Genomic DNA, 27,105 nt, shown 5'->3' on the forward strand with positions numbered 1-27,105 from the left:
TGTAACGGATTCTGCAGAACTATTCCACCGCAATTTTAACGAACGGCCAACAATTCAATTAAAACGCGCCGCGCGCAGCCGAAATATTTCGAAAACGGCCTTTCGAAATTTGTCGAATCAACGACCCGGAGAATAAATACGCTCGATTTCATTGCGTTTCGATTCGATCATCGGCGAATCGAATTAAATTAAATTCTCTCTCTGTACTTTGCTTTAATTCGATAAACAGCTCACCCGTAGTAGATAACGTGATGGAATTACAGACGAAACGTTGTTTCTTTTGTTCTTCCGACAGACCGACTCCGATCGTTGCAGCTATGAAATTTCGACGATTTTACTAGCATTCTGTTAGAAATTACGGTTCAGGTTAAGAAAATGGGCTGATTTTTGATCATAGGTAGCTCTTGACTTGGCGATTACGATGGTGGTCATCTTGACATTTAACTCCCACTCTCCCCCATCGGTCAAAAATTGAAATAGTTGAAAAAAATGTTGTTTTAATAGATCATTTTCAACTGTTTTTTCCGTGGTAAAACATTAAAGCATCAGGCCCGAAATCTACTGTCCGAGAAGGTTTGAGCTAGTTTTTGGTGGGGGGGCGAAAATATCGAATATCGTTAATGTACATGCTGTCTACACAGTGCATTCCAACGCACACGATTAAAAACTTTGCATCGATTTCTAACGTTCTTCGACGTTTGCTTCCATGTTTGTGGCTTAAACGACCAAAAGACGTTCCGTGTCAAGTTTACGTTTCAATCTCGTCGCGTTATAATTGTTTCCACCCTGCTGGTGGAGAAGCCAACCATTCGGAAACTTGAGTCTGCCTTTGATAAGGATAACGTTGAAACCGAGATTCGACGAATTGGTTTCGAATGTTTCCTCCAAAACGACCAGTTTCGCGTTAACCTCCGCACAATGAAACGACTAGCGATCCTAGAATTTCACGTACGATCGTCTAAATACTAATTCTAATATCTTTCGATAAGGCTGGCTCATTGGAGATTCAAGATTCGTTTGAGCGTTCGAGAAAATTACAATTGGAAAGGACACTTTCGCGAAAGGACCTTTTGCATCTCCCTCGATTCTTCTCGTGGCTCGAAATCTATTCCGAAAAGGATCTAGCAAGTTCGATTCGATCGAACGAGGATCTATTACCGCTGGAATATCGAGTCACGCGTTCCTTGGCGGATACTGTTTGACTCGAAGAAAATTTCGCAGCGTTCGACGATCAAAAGATAAGTTTCCAACAGCGGTAGTCGGTATTAACGGCAGTTGGACGGTTCCGATCGTTTCGCGAAGTCACGCGTGAAACTTTCGGACAGGAAATTCCGATCGGAACTCGAACGGTTTCCTGGATATTAAACGGGAATCCGTCGTTGGTAGCAAGTTTCGGAGGAATCTGTTCTACGTGGCCTAGAAGCTAGTTCGTGGCACGAACACACTTTTCGCACAAGGCTACTTTCATTCTAGGCGCGATCTTCTTCAACGATTCCGTGACCATTCTTCTGTTTCATCGAAAACCTACGAAATTGCTTCGCTCAAACAACCATCACGCTACCCTTAGGGTTATTATTTAAAAAAATCATTTTCGTTTCGATGTATTCGCAGATTAGAAAAGTAACCCTTGTCACTAGGATGTCCCGTATGATGGGAACATCGTGAGTCGAAGAAATGTTGTCACGTCGATGCTTCAAGATACCTATAAGATTTTGTAATCGAGTCTAATGTAATGCGATTCCTGTTGGCACGTTTTGCAACGAGATGGCGCATAGCGCATACGGTTAAAATCTTTCGATCGAATCGTACCGCATAAATGCAATTTCGTATTCGTAACGCGTCGCGTTCCCGTCGATTATTCGAAGGGTCGCGGAAAAATGCTAGTAGGACTAGCAGAACCAGGAATAAAAAAGATTTCCTCCCGACGATCGAGGCTGAACGACGCGGCGTGGCGCGGCGCGACGCGGCGAGCCCTTATTCTCAGCCGGCTTTCTTCTTCTCGGTCCCCTTTTTTTTCTCCATCTTCCCCGGGGTGTGATTTGGCACGTTGCCCGGCCCGATATTCCGATGCCTTGGCCATTTCGAGGGCAACGGGGAAATAAGAGGACGGGGGGTAGAGAAAAAACGTTAAGAACGTGGCCTGGGCCAGCGCGCTGCTTCGCTCCCTATCTCGAATTTCCCGAGGAAACCACCGCGACGACGATTCTCGTTCTCTTTCCGCAGGTGTAATATTTCCGTGGCTCGAGGCTGTCCCGTTTATTTTTAATCCGATAACGGTGTAATTACTTTCCCAGAAAGGGATGAGAACGATAGCATCTCTTTCTTCCTCCTTCTTTCTCGAGGAAGGAAATAATCGGAGATCTTTGTCCGAGATACCGATGGCTCGAACGAACGAACCACTCGCATCTTTCAGAGTATCCGACTACGATGTGTAACAAACAGAATTCGAGTAAACCATCGAGAGGAACCATGAAAATAACTAATTCTATCTTGGAAGGCGTTAGGCCTCGATCTGTCTTGAGAATTTTTTATTACTCGCGAAGAAGAAGAACAAAATATAAGTTGAATGTCAACCTCTCGGGATAAAAATCCCAGACTTTTTACGATCGCATGTTCTTACACGTGCGTTCGACAGTCATACGGAGTCTCTAATCGTAGTCGAGTCACGTGCCATCCATTCTACACGAGTCACGTGCCCACTATTCGCCTCTATTTCCTTTAAACGAAAACCTCTGCCGTCTGTTTTATTTTCCAGGGTAGAAAGTGACGTGTTCATCGATCGAAATCATCATTTTCCTGAATCAAAAGTGCCGTCATTGTATCGATCGCGTTCTATACAAGACCTGTTCAATTAACCTACGACTTTGTCGATATTCTGTTCTCGAGATATTGTAGTATTCGCGCTTCCCATACCCAACAATAAGGAGTCAAATAAGAACACGAAACGTAGGGTACGGGATTGGTCTTGTAGGTAAAGCGGTCGACTGCGGATCCGAGGATCGTGGCTTCGAATCCCCGTGCCTTATTTTTCGTTTAGACTCCTACAGTATGAAATTTTAACGGATTATTAGGTTGACCAAAAATTTCGTTTGGTTTCCAAGGATCGTCGCATCGTCCATAAATCTGCGTAATCGAATAGATGAAAGTATCGAATAGTAGAGAGTTTCTTTCTCGCGAGGTGTTTGGCAAAGCAACCGCGTAAGCTGGAAACGCTTTGAAAATGTCAACGACTCTTTGGCAACCATGGAAAAATGTCGCGTAGAAAGAGTCGAGCAACATTCCCGCGTTTCAATTTGCCCTCGTTCGCGAGGGATTAAAATCGTCGAATCCCGGGGCCCGGCCGGTGTTCCATTAACTTTTTAGAGCGCGGCGAGAGGAGGAAAAATCCGTAAAGCCGTAAATACGAAAATCCATCCGGGGTTTCCGCATTGACCGAATTAATTTTCTTTCTCGCTCGGCTCGCGGTATCGCAAGAGTGCGCTCCACGTCGACGGGGACACCAGCGCGGCGTTAATTATTTCCCGGGCCTCGTTCAAACGTAAACAGAGCGCCGCACGAGCCGCATGAGCCGCGCGAGCCGCAAGGATATCAGCGTGTCAAAGACAACCACTCAAAGGATTCGGATCTCTCATATCCGCGACGCGCAGTGAACGAGAAACCACGAGGACGACTCTCCTCGGTTCGAGGACACCCCAGAACTCGTCGAAATTTATTGAAAACGTAGAAACGCCAAGAAAATACAGAGACGACTGTACACGGTGAGCAAACCTCGCGCCTCGCGTCTCGTCGAGAAAATATTTTCACAGCGGTCAGAGGATCTTGCGTCCTCTCGCGCGAAACCGTCTCTCGATTTTCCTTCGTTTCGACGTTATTTAATTTACTAGCCAACGCTGGATTTTTCACCGCTTTCACTTTTATTTAAACCATGTTCAAGTCCACGAATAAGCTTTCAACGAAATCAAGATATCCATTCCGTTGCAAGTATCGTCATTTCGAGAGATTTTCAAGTTGTTGTTAGCTTTGGCGAAAAAGGCTCGTAAACGTCGCTACGGAAACGGAAAGGTAATTGCAACACTCACTTTCGGAGAGTAGCCAGACGCTGTTCCTGAGCCTTGATGTAACCGTTGAGCGTGTCTATGAGAACCGCCTCCGTTTCCAACAATTCCTCCATATCCGCCAACGCGGTGTAGAGCTCCGCGGCGCTGTTGGGGATCGTGCTCGCCGATATTAAAATCGCGACTACGATCGTCAGCATCCTTTTGGCCTTCATCCTCGTCCAAGTTCTGCAAACCAGAGAAAAAAAGAAGATTTTAACGTTGAACGTTGAACGTTGAATCTACATCGCGTTGAAAACGCACGCTTCATACACTCGAGGCAGCAATTCGTTTCACCGATTAATAGTCGTCGGCGCGATCGACTATCCTTTCCATCGCTTTCCTCCTTTTTCGTTGTATTTATTTTTCTCACCCTCGCCGATTCACCTTTTTCATGGAAAAGCGACACTAACGAGGATCAAATGAAGATAGATGGCTATATCGATTAATCAACCGGTGGAAAAAAAATGTTCCTCGATTGATTCGTAGCATCGTAGTTTCGTGCTTAACGCGGCCTCGTCCGTTAGGGAATAAAATATCGACTCGTAACGCTTTCACCCTCGACGCGCTCGATAGATTTATCGACAGATCTCGTTCGAAGCGATACAGAGCGAGGGAAAAGTCGCGCGAAACTTAATCGCGACTCGATCCGATCCGATCCGATCCGATCCGATCCGAGTCGATTATCGCGATTCATCGGGGACTTGTCGATGTTTCGTTCGTCACTTTTTTTTCTTTCTACACTGTCCTATTCAGTCTCGCGACGTTGTATTCGAGCGAACAAGTTTGACGAAACTTTCGTGATTGCATTAGCATTCAAAGTTGCGAACAAGAGCCGCTGTCGTCTCTCCGTCCGTCTCTTTTCGGACGCGGGTTCCACTAAACTTGCCGATCAGTAAGTCTCGTTCCTCGCGTCGAGTCTCGGCTGCTGTTTGTCGATTAAGCGGTACCCGTCTAATTCAACCGAATATGCAATATTTTACTTTCACTTTTCACGCGATACAAATGGAACAAACCCGCGACCTATGACAAACTTGCCTCGCGATTGAAATTTATATCGCCATTCGTATTCATAATTCCAGGCGAACCGTATTTGTCGCGGATAGAACGGTTCCCGCAAACTTTTCTCTTCTTCTTTTTTTCAACGAAAAATTCACGATAACGATGACGTGTATGCTGTACGAGACACAAGAGAATATTGCTCAATCAAAGTTTCGAATAAACGTTGCCGAGTTCTCCTCTATACATACAGGATGTCACACCTAAACCAGGCCACCCGAATATTTCTTTAAATTGCAACCTGACTTATAAATGCATGTTTTTTCCTATCGTATTATGTAGCTGACGTGAAAATACGATTGTCTTCTGCTTTTAGTCGCGTTATCGCTGGTTAAACATATTTTATTAATTTTTCTCTTGGAAGCGGTTGGCAAACGAACGAAAAAATACGAATCTCTCTCGCGATCGAGAAAAGTCTGTTTTCGCGTGCACGGCGTCGGCGTCGGCGAGCTATCCAGAGGGTTCGTGTGCTCCGTCTCAGGACTCCAAGTTTTCCGAAGCCAGAGGATTAAAGTTAGGGGAGCCGCGCGACTTACACCTGCCCGATCGACGATTTATTCCGTCACGCTGCTCGATCGCGAACTTCCAGCCTCGTCTTTCCACTTGAAACCTGCATCCCTCCCGCGTTCCCCAGTCAGCCCGTATACCCTTTCGCCTTCTTTGTTCCCGTTTCACGGGCACTCGAAAGTTCAAAAGCGGTCGCTCGAGCACGCCAAAGCACCTCGCGAAACCACGAGAGCCTCTGAGCCCACTAAGAAGAGTTCGGGGAAACAAATTATAAATGTTGATCGAGACAGCGGGCCAGGGCCAATCGGCCAGGGAAAAAACAGGCGGCTCGATATTTTCCAAACTTTCCTCGATTCCAGACCGCTCTCGAGAAACGGATCGCTCGAAATGCCAAAAAAAGTAAAAAACCCATTCCTTCACTCGCATTTTTTAACTCTCGAACGCAAGGGGAATTTCTTAACGGTCTTATCGCCAAAAATTTAAATCATTTAACGCGTTCGTTGGCACGTCAGCCATCTATCGATGACAATGCTTTACACCGAAACAACTAACTAAACGAATTGCGAAAGTCAAGTGTCGAAGAAAAGAAATCTAGATGGAATATCTTATAAATATAAACAGCACGATAAATGTAAGATCCCAGAATTGTTTTAAAAAAAAGAAAAAGCAAGCGAACCGTAAAGACGTACCACCGTATTCCATTCTATAATATTATTTACACGTACGCTTGTAACACAAAGTCGTTGTGAATATTTTATTTTACGCTACAAACCCCTTTCGGTAATCACCAGCGATCTCGTGCAATCTTCGAGAAGTCGTTGTTCGATTATACCGATGCGACGTATCACCTTCGCGTGGTATGTCACCGCGTGACAAGCAGAGAAGGAGGAAACGGGACATAAAAAATCACGATTTCCGTATCGGTTCGGCTGAAGGGAAAGAGGGGCCGAGAGGTCGCAGAGGAAGCGCAGCGGTGACCGAACGGGAGGAAGACAGACCGTTAACGTTTTACGAACTTTCGGAAACGGCTCTTCTTCGGTTTCAATGGCCCTTCTTTAAGCTTTTTCATCCGGGAAAAACGAGCGAACACTCTCGTCGTCGGGGGAATGACGGGACGAGACGAGACGAACCGCGGCAAGGCAAAGCGTTTCCACGGGACAAAGGGTTCGCGGCACTTGCTCGCGAAAATACAGTTTCAGAAGGATTCGGAGAGGATGTGCGGGCAGCGGACTGCGCCGGTTCCGGTGTCGGTCGGCCGAACGTAAATCTAATCATTTCTACGTAATTCACCGCGGCTGACCGCACTTTGACCAACACTCGTTCCACTTATCTCCCGTGTCCGACCGATCCTGCGGCCGCGGGCCGTACAGAGGATCCGCGCTTCGCTCCAAACCAACGCTAATAACGTTTTCAACTGTTGTCGAAACGATGTTACCGAAAGGTCAATCCTTTCGACCAGTGTCTCTCAACCGCGAACGACCCCTGCGGCAAAAGCTCGAGTATTCCGACGCGACGGGATCACGCACAACGACTTGGACTCATGATTTTAGCTTCTCTGTCCAACTTTCGAACCTCCCTCGGGGCTTGCAGCTACACGATCGAAGAAATTGTTTTCAATTAATTAATAAGAAATCATTGATGCAAGAGAAAAGTACACGTGTGCAAGAGTGGCGATCCCGAAGTACTGATGTCTCGTGACTGGACCAATGGGTACAATAATCGATATAGATATAGATACCTACTCTTACGTGATAAAAGAAAGAAAGAAAGAAAGAAAAAAAGAATTTCAGTTGTCCCGGATAAATGATCCATCGCAGCCACGAGTACCGAATCGAACGTGCTGTTCAGTATTTTCAAGTGGATCCACTCGCTAAATGGGAAAAAGAATATTGAATTTCGCGGTTCAACGTAATTCCGGGAACTTAAACGAGCGTCGAGTCGTTGAACTCTGTTCGACCGTAGTCCGGGTCCCGAAATAGCCGGCGGGTAGCAATTAAAAGCTCGAAGCCCGCTCGAGGCAAGGATTTTTCGCGGGGAATCACCGTCGATGCACGCCACTGCATATTAAATTAATTCTTATAAATTGCTCGGACTCACCCCCCGAAGATTTAAAAGGCCGCAAACGAAACGGCGAGAGGCTAGGGGAAGGGAGAAAAGAGGAAGACGACGCCGACGCGGCGTCGCGTCCCGGAAGTCTCGGTGAAAGGACGGCGTTAATTAACCGCCACCCCGGGAGAATAGACGGTTCGGGATAAAGCGGCGCGACCACGAGCGGGAATTAAGGTGTAAAGAAGGAGAAGAGCAGCCGCGGAAAAGAAACTTTGAGAAAAAACGAAAGGAGCAGCGAAAGCGCCGCGCGTTAAGGTTGCGTCCAGATTCGAGTTCGCTTAAATTCACGATAAAGCCACGATTGATTTAAAACCGGGACGGTGTCTTTCGGTCTACGTCTCGCGTTCCTTTCGTTCTTTTTCTAGTTTCGAATTTCCGATGGACAGGGGTCGATTTCTGAATCGCATCGAGACCGAAACTTGGCCAAAAATTGCAACTATCGTTCGAGCGAAGCTCGTACAAACAAATCACCGCGACAGAAAAATATTGCATGGAAAATTTCGCGGAATAAATCGCGAGCGACTTAGTAAAGGTACGTTTGTCGAACCGTGAACGAGCATTGTTTCCAGCGTTCCTGGTTCCAGGTTCCAGGTTCCAGGTTCCAGGTTCCAGGTTCCAGCCGATGAAAACGTAAAACAACGAACAAAAGACACGAGAGAAAAAAAAAGGACGCAAAAATAACACTCTGTTTTCCAACGTATCCTATGTGGCGGCGCGGCGGGTACGCGAGGACAGAAAATATGTGGAAATAACGACGCGGTTCAAAATTCGTGACTGGCAAGAAAGAGATTTGGGAAGAAATTCGAGAAGGGAGGGGCGTGGTCGGAATAACGACTCTTCAACAAGAACCCTTAACGCGTCGACTACTACTTATGTAAATTGATTCATATGGAATATTTACAGGGTTAAAATGTTGTCTCGAGGCAATTGGGGGGAGGGCAGGAAATATCGATACAAGTACGATAGAAGGATTTTATCCTTTCGCGTCTAACCCGAACCGAAGCACAATTTTTCCTATACGACGCGACGCGACGCGACGCGACGCGACGCGACGCGACACGACGCGACGTTCTTGAGAAAATTGAGTTCCAATCTGCTCGATTACGGTCGGTTGAAAATGAGTTAACGGCTCGGGGCTATCCGATAGGTTATCCTCGCTGCTCTGTCTTTCGCGCGTGTTAGAAATATCGAAGAAAAGGCAATGGTTGATGGAGTTTCGAAACCGTAGAAAATGAAGACTCTCGACTGGCGAAAAACGATGGAAACGCAAAAGAACGAAAAGAAAATCGGCCAGAGTCCGGCAAACTTTATACGCGATTTCAATATTTACGAGGGAGCGAACATCGAAAGTATGGGTTCCGAAATGAAAGGCGAAAGGAAGCTGTAGAAACAGAAGCAACTGGGGTAGAATTGGGAAGAATGTAAATCCAGAGGGAAATAAATGGTTGTCTGGGAGCAGCTAGGAGTAAGCGCAGCTGGTTTAAGGTTGCACGCACAGTGTGACGTCGCGAGAGGAAAATAGTAAAATACAGAGCGTCGAGACAGTCGAAAAAAAAACTACTAACGTTAAACATCGCGAATGCATATTCACGGGTAAAAAAAAGCGAGATCTAGATTCTCGTGGGGAATTCGGGATCGTCGGGCTTCGAATTCTACGAGCTCTCTTCGTGCGCGGCTGGGAGCTACTTCCGGTTGAGATACACACTCCCGCGGGCTGTATCGCGGACGCGCGTTCATTCCGGATTCATCCCGAAAATGAATTTTAGATTGCACTACGGTTGCGTATCCACACCTGCGCGCGGTCGCGGTTTCTCGTGGTTCCGCGTTCGGTTACGGCTGCTGGTCCCGTGCAACTAAATAAATAAGCAAACAAATGAATAAATAAAACGGCGAACCCGCGGAAATTTATTCGCTGATTCCGAGGCTCGCAATCCCATACCGGCTCGCGATTTACGGCCCTGTTGGCGAGCCAGACCGTCCGCGTTCGAGTTCAGCCATCGATTCCACCCTTATCCGAGGGATGACCGACCGTTAGAAAATTGTGTCAACTCGAAGGCGACCCTATTCTTTCCTCTTTTTTCTTTTTTCTTTTTCTTTACGTCCAACTCAATTTTTAATATAAAGTTTTCCACGAGCTGCCGCGCGCCGAAGCGAAGGTATCGCGGCTCGATTTTCAGTTTGTTACCAAGTTTCGTTGAAATTACGTCGGCATTTCGTTCGAACCGTGGATCAACTTTCGTGTTTCTCTTGTAATTAACAATTCTCGAGCAACGCGAAAACTGCTAATTGCTCGGCGCGGTGTACTCGCGCGTCCGCGTTCAACAGCGTTCCGAATCCGATATCCTGAATTGGCCCGTCTACGCGTTACAATTATCAAACTGCGCAATTCGCGAGAGTATCGTAGCTTATTACATTAAATAAGCCGCGTTGCGAGTAATTGTTCCGGTAATAACAACCAGCCGCGAGCGGCATTAATAATTTCCCAAATAATAGAGGCTCGGCAACCGTGATATTTTCATGACAGCCTTTGTTTGCTGATATATTACGTTACTTTGCCGAGGTAGTCGTATATAGAGCACGACGATGGTACTTGACCACACGAAACCATACAAGAAGAATCGAAAAACAGACCGTACGGCTTAGGTTTTCACTTTCCACGGTATTTTACCTTTCGTTGCGATTCGATCGCTCGGATTTAATTACTTTGCCGCGCGCGCGCGCGCGCGCGCGCTAGACAAGGGGACAAGAAACCGCGATGCTTCGAGCAAACCGCAAATATCGTTAAAAGCACGATCGAGAAACGCGCCGAACGGGATACCTCTCGATCTTTGCTGCTCAATTTTTCGTGCATACCATTCTCGTATATCCGGGTGAAACGTGCGCGATTTAATTCGTAGTTTCTTTTTCTTTCAAAAGAAACCACGTGGAAGAGAAAAAAAAGAAATACGACGAACGGGGAGTAGAGAGAATGCCGCGGAAACAAGCCGCCGTGATTGTTCGTTTGTTGCGTGGCTGTATCTACGATTCGTATTGTCGTCGAAAGTTTTCAACGATTGTTTCAGGGAACGAAACCGATACGACGACCAATGGGGATCGGGTAAATGTCGGCTCTGTTTGAAAGCTACTCGTTCCAGGCCCATTTTCCCCCTGGCTTTTCCTTTCTTCTCCTCCGCCGACCGAGCCCTTTCCCTCGGAAAAGTATGGATCGAGCAACGAAGCTGCGATGCTTAGGGGAGCGCGGCTTACCGAACGAAAATCGGCCTGCTTTTCTTCCATCATTTTTATTACGACTGTCGCGCAGACATTTCACGAACGTTCTCCTCTTTTTTTCTTCGTCGATTGAAAAACCACGTACACTATTTCATTCCGTGGCTGAAATCGACGCGGGGACGAATATTTGCTGCAACATTTCTCGAGTCTTTGCGGAACCAACCGTAAGTAACTTCCAATGGAATATTACGTTGCAAGTTGTTCGAGTGTATCGCGACGGACCCTACAACTGAATAAGGGGCTCGATTATTTACGGGAAAATACGTGGAAAACGCAAAGACCGAGTCTTTGTGAAAGTCGATGGGAAGCAGTGGGCCACTCGCGCGCCTTGGCAAATCTCGGCTGTCAGCCAATTCTTCGAGTAAATTTCGTAGGAAACGGAGCCGCGCATCAATGTTCAACTTTGTACGAGAACGAGATCCGAGAACAAGAAGAGCGTATCAATGTTCGCGTAATCTGTCCAAGATAGTATAAACGAATTTAAATCGATCGAGAGGACCAGTCGAAAGTTTCTAGTCTGTTCAAATTTCCCACGCTACTTGTCGACACCACGGCAAACTGAAATTAAAAGTCCATGGCAGGTCCGGAGCCCCGGACGAAATACTCGAGGATACGCGTCCGGTATCCATTATACGTGTACACCCGCACGATCACTAGGACGCACACAGGTGTACACGGTATCACTTTCCAAGAAGTTTAAGTTTAATTACTGGCTGATATGCGGCTACGGTCGGGAGCTGTTTACGGGAACACTCGCCAATGACCACGAGCACCGCAACTTTCGAGACAACTCTTGGAATGTATTAAAACGTCGAGAAACTTGCGCGCAAACTTTCCTCTCTAACGAATCCAATGATGCCTTGTAAATTGAAAACCTAGCTTGTTCGTTCTGGCAACCATTGTTCGAATGTCAACAGTTCGATTAACACGTTCTACCAGAGTTGCGTTTGGTGGATCGAATGCCTCGAACAACGTTTGCTACCGTTCTCGACGACGCGAAGTCGAGTTCTCGATCACTTCCGCTTCCGATTTTCGAACGCGACGCCACAAACCCGTTTCACCGGTGCATATTCGAAAGCTCGTGCGCGTTCTTAATGGAACCATCGATGCTCGGCGACCGCACGCGACCTCGTCGGACGGACAAAAAAATATCGAGCTACCCGTTAGGAAAACGGTACGTAACGAAACCAACGAAAAGGGAAGAGAAACAAAAATGAATACAAAAAGAGTTGGTCTGCATCGTATCACGCGCACGCCACGTCGAGCTTTTTTCCCATCGCATGGCGAACGAAAACGGACGTAACGCAAAATAATAGGAGGCAAAGGCTGGAGAAAAAGGCGAAAAAAGAGACAGCGTCGCGCGCAAGCTCTGTAACCAAAAAACAACCGCGAACAGTTTCGCGCCGGGATCGACACCCACTGGTTCCGCGGTTAAATCATTATTTCCGCTTTCCATTTTTCTTTTTTTTTTCTTTTTTCGTTTTTTCGTTTTCTCGTGCACGCAACTAGTAAATCACGCGCGCGACGCGAGCTGGCTGAAAATCGGGGCCAGGCGGAAAAAAATCCGGGAAAAAACGAGCAGAAAAAGCGCGGGAAAGGGCGCTCGAGCGGCGAGGAAAGAAATCGAACGGAAGCTCGTGAAACTGAAACGGTAGAGAGAGAAGAACATTGGGTGAAGTGGTGCGCGCGGGGCGAGAAAAACGAGTCGCGATCAAAAAATTGGAGAAACGGAACGAGTGGAAGAGAATAGCCCGCGATAAACGGGGAGAACGATGAGTTTAAACGGAATGATGCGAGATTCGAGGAGAGTTTTCATCCAACAAATGAAATTCAACGCGATCGGATGGAAAAAATACGTGTAGGCGATGTTGTTAAGAGAACTGCTTTGGTAGAGGTAATGGTCTGTTGATACTCGTTTGGACAACTTAATGGGTAATATCACTTTAGAGGCTGAAAAAAAAGCCTAACTTTAATAATTAATTTTGAGAGTATCGAAAAAGGAATAGGATTTCTTATTACAGAATTAAATTTGTTTTTTCTCAAATTTCTGAAAATTCTCAAAATCATAGATCAAAGTTATATATATATATATCCATAAGAATTTAGGTGGAAAATTCACATCATTTTTGAAATTATTAATTGCTATTTTTCATGGTAAGATTGCCAAGGCAGCCTATAAAGCAGCAAATTCGTTGCGAATTTGTTACACGCTGGAAAGCATAGTCGAACGCATAGACGTGATACAAAGTCTATCGGAAATTTTTCGTTGCGTTGAAAAATTTGACGGGAATTTTGTCGGATGCTGAAATACTCGTCGCGAATGCTTCGACACGTGGAAGAATTCATCGCGAATTGTTTGCGCGCTGTACATTTTTCGGCGCATTGAAAATTTCATCGCAAACTTCTATTCCAAATGTTTGAAAATATATGACAAAGTTTTTACTGTATCGCGATATCTATTGGAACCGTTTCAAACACTTACCGCATGCCCCCTTTGTGCATTCGATAAAACTTTATACGTAGACAAATTCGTCGGGATTAAAAATGAAAAAGAATCGTTTGATTTACGATTGGGAACAAGGCAAAATGTTGTTTGGTAAAATTCTGTAAAGTTTACCGACCGATTTGTCATCGAATTTGTTTGCTCTTGGAATGTTTAACTTATAATTTCTGGTCCCGGCCACCGTTTCGTTTCGAGTATCTATCGGCGAAAGATCGATCTAATTGGGAGTCGTCGGATTGTTTTCGAGGACGTCTCGCGTCCTCCAAGATTTGCGCGCTAGTGAATTTTCGATCGGTATAAATTGGCTGGCAGAGATTGCTTGCGTCGCTCAGCGATCACGTTTTTATGGGCTTACATAAACCGACGAATATAGAGTAGAGTCTTAGAGGGTTTCGAACTCTTCTTTTCTGCAACGACGGTGGGTTGGAGTTGTTTCGTTACGTTCAGATGAGTTGTTAAGGAAAGTTGTTGAGGCTCAAGTTCGATATCGACTCTATCAGTGGCCGATAATTTATTTTCAAAGTTTGTTCGTGATTTAGCTGGAAACGATGTTGCACCGAAAGCAGAAATGAAATCTGGTTAACGCGGTACAAGCAGCTAATAACGTAATCGGGATCCTCCTTATCTTTGCACGAGAAACGCCGGGATCACTTACGGTCAATTCTTTACCGTTGATATGTTGGTAGCGAGAGTATATTCTGATCGTAATTCTTATTTTAAGAACTAAAGGAATGTAACGGTGTCATCTCGTGGAGCTATTTGGTCTGTTATAACGAGCCATTAAGTTAGATTGGGTCGGGGAATCGATTTAATTAGCCGAGAGTGGTTGCTCGCGCGACGAAAACGGAATAATAGGTGTGCTCCAAGTATCGAGTGGATTCGCACCGAAGCGAAGGCAAGAAAAGAAACACGATGAACGAGAGAGAGAGAGAGAGAGAGAGAGAGAGAGAAAATTAACGCTTTTCCCCTCGTTAATATCCTCTTGTCAAACGGAACTTGCACGCGACGCCGACGGCGACGTTCGTTAACGCCTCATTTTATGCGCAATAATTGAACTTTCATCGCATGATTGTACGTTTTTTTTTTTGCTAGCAAAATTTGAATTCACCGAGAGCTGAGCGTTCGCGAACCGAATCTCTTTGCCACGTAACAAGTTCGATGAACGAATAAAGTGGAAGAGTGGGAAGAAGCCGAGAAGCTCCGGTGTCGCGAAACTTTCCCATGAAATCTTAACTTGCGAGGGCAGTTTGTCGAGATTTTTTTTGCTTCTGTGCTTTTGATTCTTTGTTCTACACCTAAGATGTCCGAGAGTTGTTTTCTATTCTGTTTCAAAATCTCTTTTACGCAGGGTGCCCCAACTTTGTCTGACAAACTTTGATAACGACTTTCACGAGCAACAGCGAGGAACGGCGTTGCGTGTAAATTGCTCCAAGGGAGGTGTTCCGCTAGAGAATCATCGCGGAAGACAAACGCGACGATTAAGTTTTTCAACGTTTATCGGAATGTCCACGATTACTTTCCCAAAGTTCGCGGTGGCCGCGTGTTGAAATCTAGAAGCACGCGGCAGAAAGAGAAGACGATGGACTGAATTGTGGGGGGCGAAAGGTGTGAGAGACGGTAAAAAAGTTGGAAAAGTCGAGGTTAACGAGTTCGAACTAGCGGAATTGGATGACACGGAGAACGATGAACGAAGAAAACTGGAGAAAAACATACGGGCGGTGTGTGTGTGTGTGTGTGTGTGTGAGAGAGAGAGAGAGCCTGGGAAAAGGGTGGATCATCCGTCCTGAATTAAATTGGCCGCGGGCAAAATGCTCGTGAAACCGTGAAATTACCATTTTGAAGCGAGCACCCGGTTTCAAAGCCATCTTTTTGCACGATCTGACAGCAGTTCCCCTATCGGTGACATTCGTGGACTTTTCTATTATCGTCGCGTCGGGCCAGCCTTTCGAACACCTGTATCTTCGCTCCAACCTGGAATAAAGTTGTCGGCATATCGCGTGGTATAACGAACGAAACGTTCGCATTACGACCACGTGAAAAACAAGTGCAGCGATTCGAGTATCCCATACGAGACTTGAACCTTTCCCGAAAATCTGAACACTACAAAAACTAGAAGCGAATAGAGCGAGAGGTCCTTGTTTTACGCTTCGATCCACGGATACAAGATCGTCTTTAAAAAAATACTACCGCGACGTTGTTTTTCGATGAAAGGCGAAGCTGGTCCGAACGAGCTCGTTAGTACCGGTACAATGATTCGGTCCGTTAACTTGGACAAAGCAAGTGGAAGCAGAGAAAATCAGTAAAGCCACTAAACAGTTCCGAACAAACTTTGGGAACGAGTGACGCGAACTTGATGGCCTCCTTAGTTCGCGAGCAAAGGAAAATTACAGGGAAGCGAATTTCGGAAGGCCAGGTCCGCCTTTTAACGCGGCGCGGCCAACGGTGAAGCTCTTTCATCCATTTTTCCCTCTCTCATAACGACACTAATTACGCGTGACCGCAAATTAGCTTCCGGCCCTTTCGCAATCGAGGCGTTCCTCCGAGCGAACTTTGGGAGTAAATTGAACGTGACCGCGGACACGAGCGTGCGCGCCGCTAGCTGCTCGCCTCACTGGAAACACGGATTGGCAAAACTCTTATTATCGGCAGATAAATTTCGATTAAGGAATCAACAATTGTATTACTTAAACCGTCGCGTGCTCGAAACGTTCTGACCGATTTTCTTGAAATTTTTCATAAAAAAATATTCATAAGAAAAAAGTAGCTCGATAGCTTTATATGAAAACCATGAAAGCAAATATTTTCGGTTGGTAAATAATTAATAATTAAAATTAAAGGTAACGAAGGCTCTGGTTTTTTGGATTACTGATTATAACGTTCGGTTGAAATGTTTTCTCTGAAACCTCGTCTAACATGTAACCCCTTAAGAGAAATATCAATTTAAAACCACTTTTCGACGCATCCCACGAATTGATTACGCGTGCACCGGTTGTTTGTAATCCATTCTCCTTCCGTAACGCTGCCGTTGCTTTATTATTTCCTTCGTTCGCGACGTGGCGCGCCGTTACACCACTCTTCTCGTTTCTCCCTCCGTCTCGCTCGCGTCGCGTGGCGTCGCGTGGCGTCGCGTCGCGTCGTTCAATTTGTCTCTGCGCTGCTCTGTTCGGTATGATGCGGGCTGCATTATGCACTGCACACCGTTCACCCTCAAGATGCCCCTGTGGCATGCGTTTATCAAGAGGGATAAAACGGCTGACCAACGCTCCTCCGTGCGCCAGGAACTTTTTAAAGCGCGGATCGATCGGATCCCGGATAACCTCGATAACGGGATTTCGAAACGGAACGGGATCCTCGGGATCGATTCTTTCGCGGCCTTTGTAACGCGCGCTGGGACGAGATTCCGTAAATCCCTATCGTGGCTCGAGCGTATTTTTCCAGCGACCACGGTATGGATACCGTCTCGATAATAACGTCGATCCTTGCGACGTCGAATCCGCGCTAACGCGTATCAGAAAGAGACGGAGATTGCAAACGATTTCAATATTTTACTCGTAATATTATAATTGAACCAATTGTTGGAAACGACGCCGACGGTTACAGTTTTGAAACGCGTGAACGCTAGATGCGAGCGTGCAGCGGCTGACAAGCCGATACATCGAGTTAAGTGCACCACGCGCGTGTTGGGACGCGAGCATAATTTTGTTAAAAGCATCGTAACTATGATGCACCGACGGGACATTATATTTGTAAAGACGATCGTACGTTAACGGAGATTGATCGAGCTCGAAGGAGCGCTATCTCGGGTGCGAATTAGAAAAAAGTTGAAGCAGTTCTTTCTCAAGTGTACTAGTCGAAACAAAAGTGAAATACGGAAAGCATTAATAACGATATATTTTCTAGAATAAAATTCTTATTGAAATTATTGTATTATTCGATTGGATTATCTTTTTAATGAAAAAAAGAAATAGTAATCGATACATTTACAGTTGCAAGTAGTTTGTCAAGTATGTCTAAACTTTGTCCAACGTAGTAGTTGTGAAATCGATCAGGCGGCAACTTTGCATTGAAATTTTTGTCAGGTTAAGCTACGAGAGAGATCGACGTTTTAAATTCTTGGTGATAAAACAGTTGGCATAAAAATCGGAGCAATCACGAACAAACAGTTAGGAGAAAAAGGAAAAAGGAACGATTTCGATCATGATGTCCGGTGGGACGCGAATAACGCGACCGGTTTCCTATTGCCGGACACGTGACAGACCGCCTATCGAGTTAAACGCGGGCCGCGCATAACGCCGGACTAATTTATTCAGAAGCGTCATAATTGCGATATCGCACGAGCTGCCATTGCGGATTACCGCAACGGAGTTCTCCATGCTGAAATTGCAAAACCGTCGGCCTGGTGTCGCGACGAGAGGGTGTTGGTGGCGGTGGCGGGCGAGCGTGAAAATCGGTAACGGCCCGAGGGAAATGCTAATTTCGCGATTCGTGACGGCCGCGGTGCGTCGTTTTTCGACCATGATCGACCAGCGATACGTGACCTTTTCGACTCTGAATAAATCACCCAAAAATGTCCACGTGTTTCCCGTTCCGCGCTACCTTTTTTCCAGCCATCTCGCTCGCATTCTGATCCTCTTTGTTCGTATTCGAGCCCGGGCCCGTTGCTTTTCGATGAAACTTGCGCTGTGATCTGCACGGTGCCGGGGTGCCGGGGTGCCGGTGCGGTGCTTCGCTCTGGTTTACTTTCTTTCTTTTTCATGGTATTTTTTGTCTCGACAAGCATTCGAAACGCGCTCGCATCGAACGAAATTTTGTCGTTCCGAGAGAAATGCTCGAGAGTTTTCCGAGCGGAATCCGCGCAGTCGTTTACAGAGCGCACGCCAGTTTACCGAGTGTTTGCAGATGAATTAAATTTCGCGAACACCTCGCGGCCACGCGCCGTCGCCGTCGCGCCGAACTGTATCGGTGCCGATGGTCAGGTTTTCAGGAAGAATTAAAGTTATAATGGCCGGGTCGAAGGGTGGTTAGCGGTGATTTTCGTAGCGAGTCGTTGCTCCCTAGGATTTGCTGCGATTTACGCGGTCAAGTTTCGCGTTCACCGTAAATTACCTTCGGTTCGGAATTATCGTTCGAACGGCCGGCCGAACGACCGTTGTGCTACTAGCAGTTTCGTCTACGATAACACGGCTACATATGCGAAACATCCAAACCAGACATCGAACGTCGAAACAACTTTCTCCGAATACCTGATGGCAAAGTCGTTCTTTCAACAACAAAGAAATGTTTGGGAAAACGAAAGCTCGACACTGCGTGACGAAAGGGACTGTGTCTATACATACGTAAAATCATCTCTATAAACAAAGTAAAAGTTAGCATCTACGATACCGTTAATCCACCGTAACGATTCGTTCGGTATACTTTTATAGTCCGACTTAATGAAAAATAAATAACGAACGTATGGAATGAATAACGAGATGCAAACACCGAATATTGTCAGATATGGAATATGAACGGCAAACACGACAAGCATCGAACAATCGATATTCGATATAAAAAGTACTAATAAATACGAAGGTATACCGCGATATGTCCATTTGTTGTTCGTTAGACGAATTGCGCGATTCCTACGACGACGATATGTCGTTTATCCACCTCGAAAATTCGCCTCGCAAGCCAAGGAAAGTACCAAGGGTACTACTCCCGTCAAGATTACTTTGCGTTGTTTACGAATTTATTACCTCCGCGTTGTCTATAAATCGAGCACGAGATATAAGCCCGCTTAGTGGCGCGGAACTGCGCACGTGACACGCTCGCGAACGTCGCGCGTCGCGTCGCGTCGCGTCGCTTAATAAGTTGAACGCGACTCGGGGATTAAGAGGAATGAAATCGAGCCACGACGAGAGAAGATGACGCGAAATCGTTAAATCGTAATCGAAATCGCTGCATCGAACGGAGAGGGTGATATGAAGGCTAGGTTTGATTCTTTTACCTCTTGGTAGTGTCGAGGGATCAGCCAATTTGTTCCAACCTCTGTAAAACGAGCCCTTGTTGCGTAATTTTGCGAAAGGAGAACCAATGTACGTGTGTTTACGCAAATGCGTCTAATCGGCTGAGCGGATTTCGGTGAAGCTTTACTTTTTATTTTCTTTCTACCGGCTCCGTTGAACGTCCCCGGTGATCTCGGACGAGTCGATGTGTTTCGCCCTCGATTCGTTGCTCTCTCGATTTCGCCCAACGTCGAAAAGTAATTTCTCCCATGGCGCGCGCTGTCCGTCGATAATCAAATTAATTAGCCGAGAAACTGTTTTGCACGTTTGTACGACGACGCTAATCGGATCGGCTGGGGGATCGATAGCTGGCCTCCGGAAATCGACACTCGCCAGCGTACTCGGTCGACCCTTTTCAATCGATGACCGGTCAAATGTGTTTAACGCTCGATATTGATCAGCTTGAATTCATACGTCGGCAACGTGACGAGTTTCTCGCGTGAATAGCGCGCTATGCTTCCTGAAAATCCAAACCTTTAAGCTCGAAAATACTTGATGCATCGCAGTTTCGTTGCCTTTCAAGAGAACATTTATTCGATGTACATAATTTGGCTGGAAAATCGTTCAACAGCTGATACGTTCGGGAACGGATGAAACCGAATGGTGTGTATCGAGTAAAAACCAGCGGTAGCTATGGGTTAACTGGCAATTATTTTGATTAGTATTTAAGATTTCTTTAATACATATAATAAATATCGATGAAATTTTGATTATTTTTTGGTCCACGTAATACGAGTGACGTGGCGATCAACGTGTTCAAAGGGGAAGCCACGAGTAACGTGGAAATGGTAGGGACCAACGCAACGTTAAGGATGAACGGTTATTCATTGTTCGAGATTTCACTTTTGGTCTCGGCACGATCCGTGCCACAGGTAAATCTCCGATATGATTTTCAGAGGCCTTCGAAGCGCAGCGGTCCAATGCCTTCCACGAAAGATGAGAACTCGGCATAATGTATCGCTGAAACGACCCAGAAATGTATTATTCATCGGTCCCGGGCTCTAAGACGCTTTTTCATTCCTCGTTTCCTTCGTCTCTCCAATTCTTCTTCTCGTCATTTTTCCGTTGAAACGCGCCAGCAACTTGGACAACACTGCTTTGCATTTACGCGTCCGATTCCTGCCGGTTGCTTTGACCGATTGGCATTGGGATCGACTCCGTCGACTGGCTGCGTGCGGAAACAAGGTTGGTTCGGGTCCAGTAAACGCGGACGTTGTCGCGTCGAAATTCGTTGCAAGTCTCGTCCTTTGATCGCATAGTTTTCGAACGTCCGCTAGGAAAGGTTGCTTGCTCTCGACTCTCGATCCCTGCGATGACCTTATTATCTATCTTTCCTCGAGGATCGCGCGTCGCGACAAAGGTAGCTCCGACGGTGTCGATGGGAATCTTTTATCCAAGACGAGAGAAATCCATGGTATCGCGAGAACGATAAAGCCTGGCAGAGTATATAAAACTTGGAAAATTTAATAAGCGGGGATAAGAGCATTCCGACACACGCAGACGGCTCTAGATATTTCTAGGGTTAATGTTCCACGAGGAAGATTCTAGGAATAGGAGCCTTTAATATCAGCCTCCGTTCACTTACCCCCGCGCGCCGGCTTATAAAGCCACGACAGAATACCCAAAATAATCTTCCGCTTGGTACAGTTTCGTCTCCCGCGCAGCCGTAACAACTCGACGAACTCGACTCACCCTTCTTCCCTTTTCTGCTTTTCCACCCTCTCAAGTTCTTATTAAAGTATTTCCAGTCGAGGTCCGTTCCCCGTGGCGACCATCCCCTCGGATATCCGCAAAGATATAGTCTTTACCAAGGAACGTTGTTACGCGTTGTTGCGATATCGTTCGCAATTGCGTACTGTAAACGCATTTTGCATCTTGACGCGACCAAATTCTACTTAAATGTTTGTGGCGCGATCCGCGAATAAAGTCTAGAGAGCCCACAGGGTTTCGTCATCGAAACGAGCAGGGTGGTTGGAGTTTCAAAATTTCACGCTTTTAGCTGTCTGTTGTTTGCGATAGCCGCGAACTCAACCGTTACCAACGTAAACAGTGGAAATTCCGAATGAACAAACTCGGGGAGCATTAAAGCTTAAAGTGGTTTGGGAACGCATTGAATGTATTTTCCAAAACAAAAATTAATAAAACGTTGTTACGCGAAAATCAAATTTAATATTTCGCTCGCACGCGGAAACGTCGAAAACATTCACCTCTGCGCAAAGGAACCTCGTAAAATCACGTTTCCCATTAGCATTGCGTATTGTGCAACGTTCTGGAATCTTTTTTTGTCGTCAAACATTGTGTAGTACCGCAGCCATCATACAAGAATAAAGAGAACACGAATCGTACCGGTCGACTGTGGATCCGAGGATCGTGCTTTATTTCTCGTTTCCGATTTTCTGGCCGTCCAAAGAAAGCTAATTTTTGGAAAATACAGCAGCTTAGATCGCGAGCCGCCAAAGTTTCCCAAACTCTCGATCGCGTCTGCCGTTCGTAGAAAATTGTTTCTCACATTTTCCTCTTTTCTCTGGCCCGGGCCTCCTCTCGGATGCGAGCGTCGGCGTCGTCGCGAGCGAAAAGGACGGCGAGACTAAAAACGAACAACAACGAAACGAAAAAGAAATAATGGAAGGAAAAATTACCAACGTCAAAAACAAATCCCGGGGGTAGACAGGAGTACTACAAAGCTGCGCAACGGAGGCAAAGAAGCAAAACCGCGGGCGGAAGGGTTGAAGCGGAAAAGAGAAGAGCGGAACCGCGGCCGCGAAAAGAGGACGGAGACGTTGAAACGCTCCAAGACGCGTCGTTGTTTTCGCGAACGGCCATCGTGACCAGAAAAGCCGCGGTTTACGCGCAGCTTCCGTTTTCTCCGCCAACCTCATGTCCCTTCACCCCCGAGCTTTCTTCTACCTGTCGCTGGACAGGAAAGCGCTTTCGGGATGATAAAAGCGACCGTCGGCGTGGAAACGCGGGAAAAGCTTGATACGAATTATTATCAAGCGTCCACAGCGACCGCGACCGCGACCGCGACCGCGACCGCGACGACTATAACGTCGTTGTTGCAGCCTCGTGGGATTCGAAAGATCTTTTCAAACATAATTTTATTTTATAATCTGGCTTACTTGTCTTCGACGCGATGGTCGCGTCGAGCACGGATGAAAATGGATCGTTGTCTGGCAGGTTCTCGTAAAAGAGCTCCGTTTGCCAGTGATGCGTAAGAAAAGCTCCATTCTCGTTCCTGTGACGTCTGTTCGATGACAGACAGCGTTGATCTGTCCTCTCCAACCCCTATGTCTTTCCTCCGTCTACCCTCCGCTTCAGCCCGGTTTCTTTATCAACCACCTGTCTCGTTCCCTTGTCGCCAGCCTCTCCCTCTCACGGCTCCTCCCTCTACCGTTGCCTCGCGTCATGTGCAAATGCGTTTCTGAAAAGGCTGCAGCCTGTCTGCAGCACGACGTGCGACGAATTCTCCGGGCAGCTCGTCTACAGGCAGCTCCGTGCGAGGCCGAGGCGTAAAGGGAAAAACGGCGAGGGCTGAGCGAAGAAAGAGACAGAGACGGAAGAAAGAAGGGTCGGGACAGGAGGGTTACTCGCGGGAGAATATCGTCGACTAGCTTCGCACCGGGAAACCCAGTGATTCGACGCACGTGAACGGAATGTCCGCGACAAACCGCGTATTTGTATCCGGGTCCCATAGTGTTCGCTGCCTCGCTACGGCTTGACTCCGAGAGAAAAATTTCGAGAGCCGAACGACGAAACGTGTTACGCCTCTATGAGACGTATGCTGGATTACTCCGTGATACGGACCGATCGCGAGAAACTACGTGCTCGAGACTACCTCGACAGCACCTGTCGCTCCAACGAGTCTGTCGTCGAGAGACACCCGACACTCGATCCGTTCGTGCCGGTCCGTAACAGAAAAACCAAAACTCCGGAAAACGTATGGAAAGTGATTTATCGAGTCCTACGAACATCTAGAAAGACGAGGGTATAAGAGGATAGAGATATATGTATAAATAATAATAGCTCAACGCGGATTCACAGAACTCGATATTTCTCAATATTTTTAAATCCATTATTCCGCACCTTTACTCTGAACAAGAGCGATCGTCTACAATCACCCTGCTGTACGGTCCACGATTCGGCTGGCTGAATAAATCCACGGCACACGGTCTGTTACGAGTACAGAGACGCGAGTTCAACGTTGTAATTTTTCGTAGTCGCGTGGTTGTTTCAAATTTTCCTTAATTACTGGCCACCACTGAAAAATCCCCTTTAATTACTCGGTCGCGGAGATAATAGCCGACAGAGATCGGGCCAAGAGTAAACGCGGAAATACAAAAACGTATCAATTTCGCGTCGAGTTTTTCTGTCTGTGCGTGACGCGCGATAAATTCTTCCATTTTTACGTATATCACGGATCATCTATAAGCAATGCTGAAAAATAGTTGGGCATGTTATCGTACGAATAAAAGTGCCGATAAAGGTGAACGCGTGCTTACGAAATGTTTAGTGTAGAATGAAATTACCCATAAAAATTGTCAACTATAATTACGCGTCGCGGTTAAACTAGACGATTCGACGAAACGAAACGAAACCAAACCAAACTGATACTACTCGCGACTCGTACTTGCACGGATATTTTTTTTCCAATGGAAAATTATAGCTGTGTAAAATCGGAACGAAAAGTATATGTATAATTCTCGGTACGTATGGAGAAATACGGAAATCGAAACGGAAGAATTTATAATTTGTCCCGCGTAAATGGAATCATGCGAGACGAAACCGATACATGTTTTTGCGTTTGCTCGTTTATCACTTGCGACCTCTGTCGTTCATTATCTCCGTGGCTGAATAATTAAAGTGCGTTTTTCACTTGGCCATTGTAATTAATGAAAACTTGAAACACCGTCGGAAACAGCGGAAAATAATGGCATTTCGTTCTCGCATGGTCCCGGATCAACGTGCACACCGCATAGTACTTTTTCAAATAAACATAACGGTCTGCGTCCATGAAATTTTCTACAATTATAATTGAAGAATGGAGGCGTTTATCGAGCGCGACGGCATCGTCGTACATTTTTCACAGTTTTCCGTCTGTCGAAACATTCCAACGGATCTTGTATAAAATGCCAATTGAAATGCCATCGGCAACTGCAATTTCACACAGAAATAATATAGTCTGTTGGATACATCGTATACTAAAGTTTCAAATATACATATATACATATGTATATCGACAAGAAGCGATCCGAACTCGTAACGGAGAATGTGATAACTTGTTAACGCATATGCTTTCCACACGGAAATACCGTCTTACAATGAGTAGGTTTACACCTAGTTTTCGCATCTGCCCTATGAAAAAATGTTTCGTCGCTCGGTTTCGTGGCCAATACCGCGAAATTTACTCGAATCAAAATATGTAGCTCCGATTTTGGGCAATTATCGCCTCGTCGGAACCAAGACGGATAAAATTGGACGGTGAAAGTTTACGAAAAAAGCGTTCAACACCCCCTCGGAACCAGGCGCATCGAAATCGTAAAAGCGTAAAACTACAATCATAAAAATACTCCAAACTCCCCACGAATCTCTTTGCGGAATGTTATCGCGAACAGACACGCGCCCCTCGCGTTTCCTGAACGTCAGGCGAAAAAGAAAAAAAAAGAACGCGAGGTACCAGTAACAATAAACCCACCCCTCGAGACAAGTTTCCAGCGGTACGGCATTTAAAACGCCGTAAAGCAGAACGTCCGTCCGAAAATTTACATGATTTTTTTCCGCGAGGCAGTATTACCTTAAATAAGCCTGTACATCGTATCGGTTATAAGACGCACAAAAGGGATGGCTGTTTGTTTGCAAATTCGCGTTTAACCAGTGCCCTGGCCTCGTATCGTATCGTATCGTTTTTTGCTTCTCCGACCGGATTTCGCCCTCTGGTCTCACCAGCGATGGGCTCGAGGCGTTTTCAAACTAACGTAACTATCGCGATGCTTTCTAATATCTAAAATGGAAATATCGACCCTTTGCGCTCGAGAGCTGACTCTCGATCACCATAAACTTTCACGCAACAAATCCAACAGCAATAATGTTTGTTCAAGTTTCGTTTGTTTGGTACGGATCGGGCTACATGTTCGTAGTCGATCTAACCTTGGTATCGGTGGCAATAAAATGCTAAGAAAGCTTCTCGAGTTGCTGGTAGGATAGCAGAGAAAAAAGGCCTCGAGTGCAAAGGGTTAAAATGTAATTCGTATCGTCGTGTATTCGATACTGGTAACGCGATAGAGTTTTGCAAAAATCAAGCTACCGTATCCAGCCAATTCCGAGTCGTACTACCGCGCAATTCGCGAGTAATTTTCCTGCAACGAAATTGCTCGAAAGCTCGCAACAGGCGGAACTGAATGGCCGTCGCTACTTTACACGGAGTATAGCCCTTCCCGCGAGTCTCCGATCCAGAAGAAGGCCGGAGGAAAGTTGGCCGGTCCGGGGTACGCAACGGGTATTATACCGAGATAAAAACTTTGCCACTCGTTGCCAGCAACTAAAATGAACCGACCTCGCCCCCGTTGAACAGAGTTTCCCTAAGCGAGGAACCAGTTTGGAATGCGCGATTCAAGAAGATGCGTCGTTCGCCGGGTGCAGCGCATCCCTTTCATGAAATATAATCGTGCCTCTGGCATTGACGTTACGAGCATCATCGCGGGAGCAACAGTATTCTTGATACAATAGGAAATTCTCGAGGCTCGCGGAATGCGTCGTGAGTGGGTTTTCTTTTAGAACAGAGGGAACGTGAATGATCCAGAAAGACGTTAAACGAAAGCATACATGATCTAATAATAATCGTTGTTTACATATTTAAATTGATTCGTTATATTTCGAAGAGCCTCGACGATTCACTCGACAAACGACAAACGTCATTTCTAAACATTACACATTTATGCTCGTCGTCTTGCAAAACATCCTTGAAAATTTCATAATTTTTAACGTTCTAAATTAGAATGTCCTTAACCCTTTGAGCGTTGACTTTTTGCCAGCTAGCATCACGAAACGAGTATTTCCGCATACGTGAGTGGTTTTTCAAGTCGGAGTACAAGTAGACTTGTTTCGGAAAAAAATATTCACCTAGCGCGTTTGCAACTTGAGAAACAACGTCGGAGTAACGGGTAAAAAATTAGCAGAGCCAGACTCGAGGTAAATTAACCGCGCTAGCTTATAAATCAAAGCGTACACAAGCCCAACTTGGCATCGTTCAAAGGTCGAAAGGGTAAGAGGGAGAGGATAGGCTAAAAAAGTGTTTCTTTTCAATGGTTGCTCGTTATTAACGCTAAATCTACCACGACCGGTCATATTTAGCCGTTTTTGGATTCGATTGAAAAAAGTGTCTTTAAGACAATAGTCATTCGTCTGAGCACGTAGAACTATGTAATCGGAATGAAACGTCGCGTCGGCAGCTTTCGAATAAATACCGTCTTTTATTTTCTCGAAAAAAAAAAAATTAATAAAGAAAGGTCATCCTGTCGACCGG

General features: G+C 46.0%; 1 protein-coding gene across 6 annotated transcripts in view; it reads right to left on the reverse strand.

Annotated features, from left to right (window-relative positions):
• Positions 1-27,105, reverse strand: part of LOC128888713 (prolyl 4-hydroxylase subunit alpha-1) — a 176,095-nt gene that overhangs the window by 24,255 nt on the left and 124,735 nt on the right. For all 6 annotated transcript variants that reach the window (XM_054145790.1, XM_054145792.1, XM_054145791.1 and 3 more), the window contains one exon: positions 4,080-4,283. In XM_054145790.1, the coding sequence (XP_054001765.1) occupies positions 4,080-4,270 (191 nt within the window). In that variant the 5' untranslated portion in view covers positions 4,271-4,283. The remainder of the gene's footprint in view (positions 1-4,079; positions 4,284-27,105) is intronic.

The sequence above is a fragment of the Hylaeus anthracinus genome, unplaced genomic scaffold, assembly GCF_026225885.1.
Source record: "Hylaeus anthracinus isolate JK02 unplaced genomic scaffold, UHH_iyHylAnth1.0_haploid 11994, whole genome shotgun sequence".
Taxonomy (NCBI): domain Eukaryota; kingdom Metazoa; phylum Arthropoda; class Insecta; order Hymenoptera; family Colletidae; genus Hylaeus; species Hylaeus anthracinus.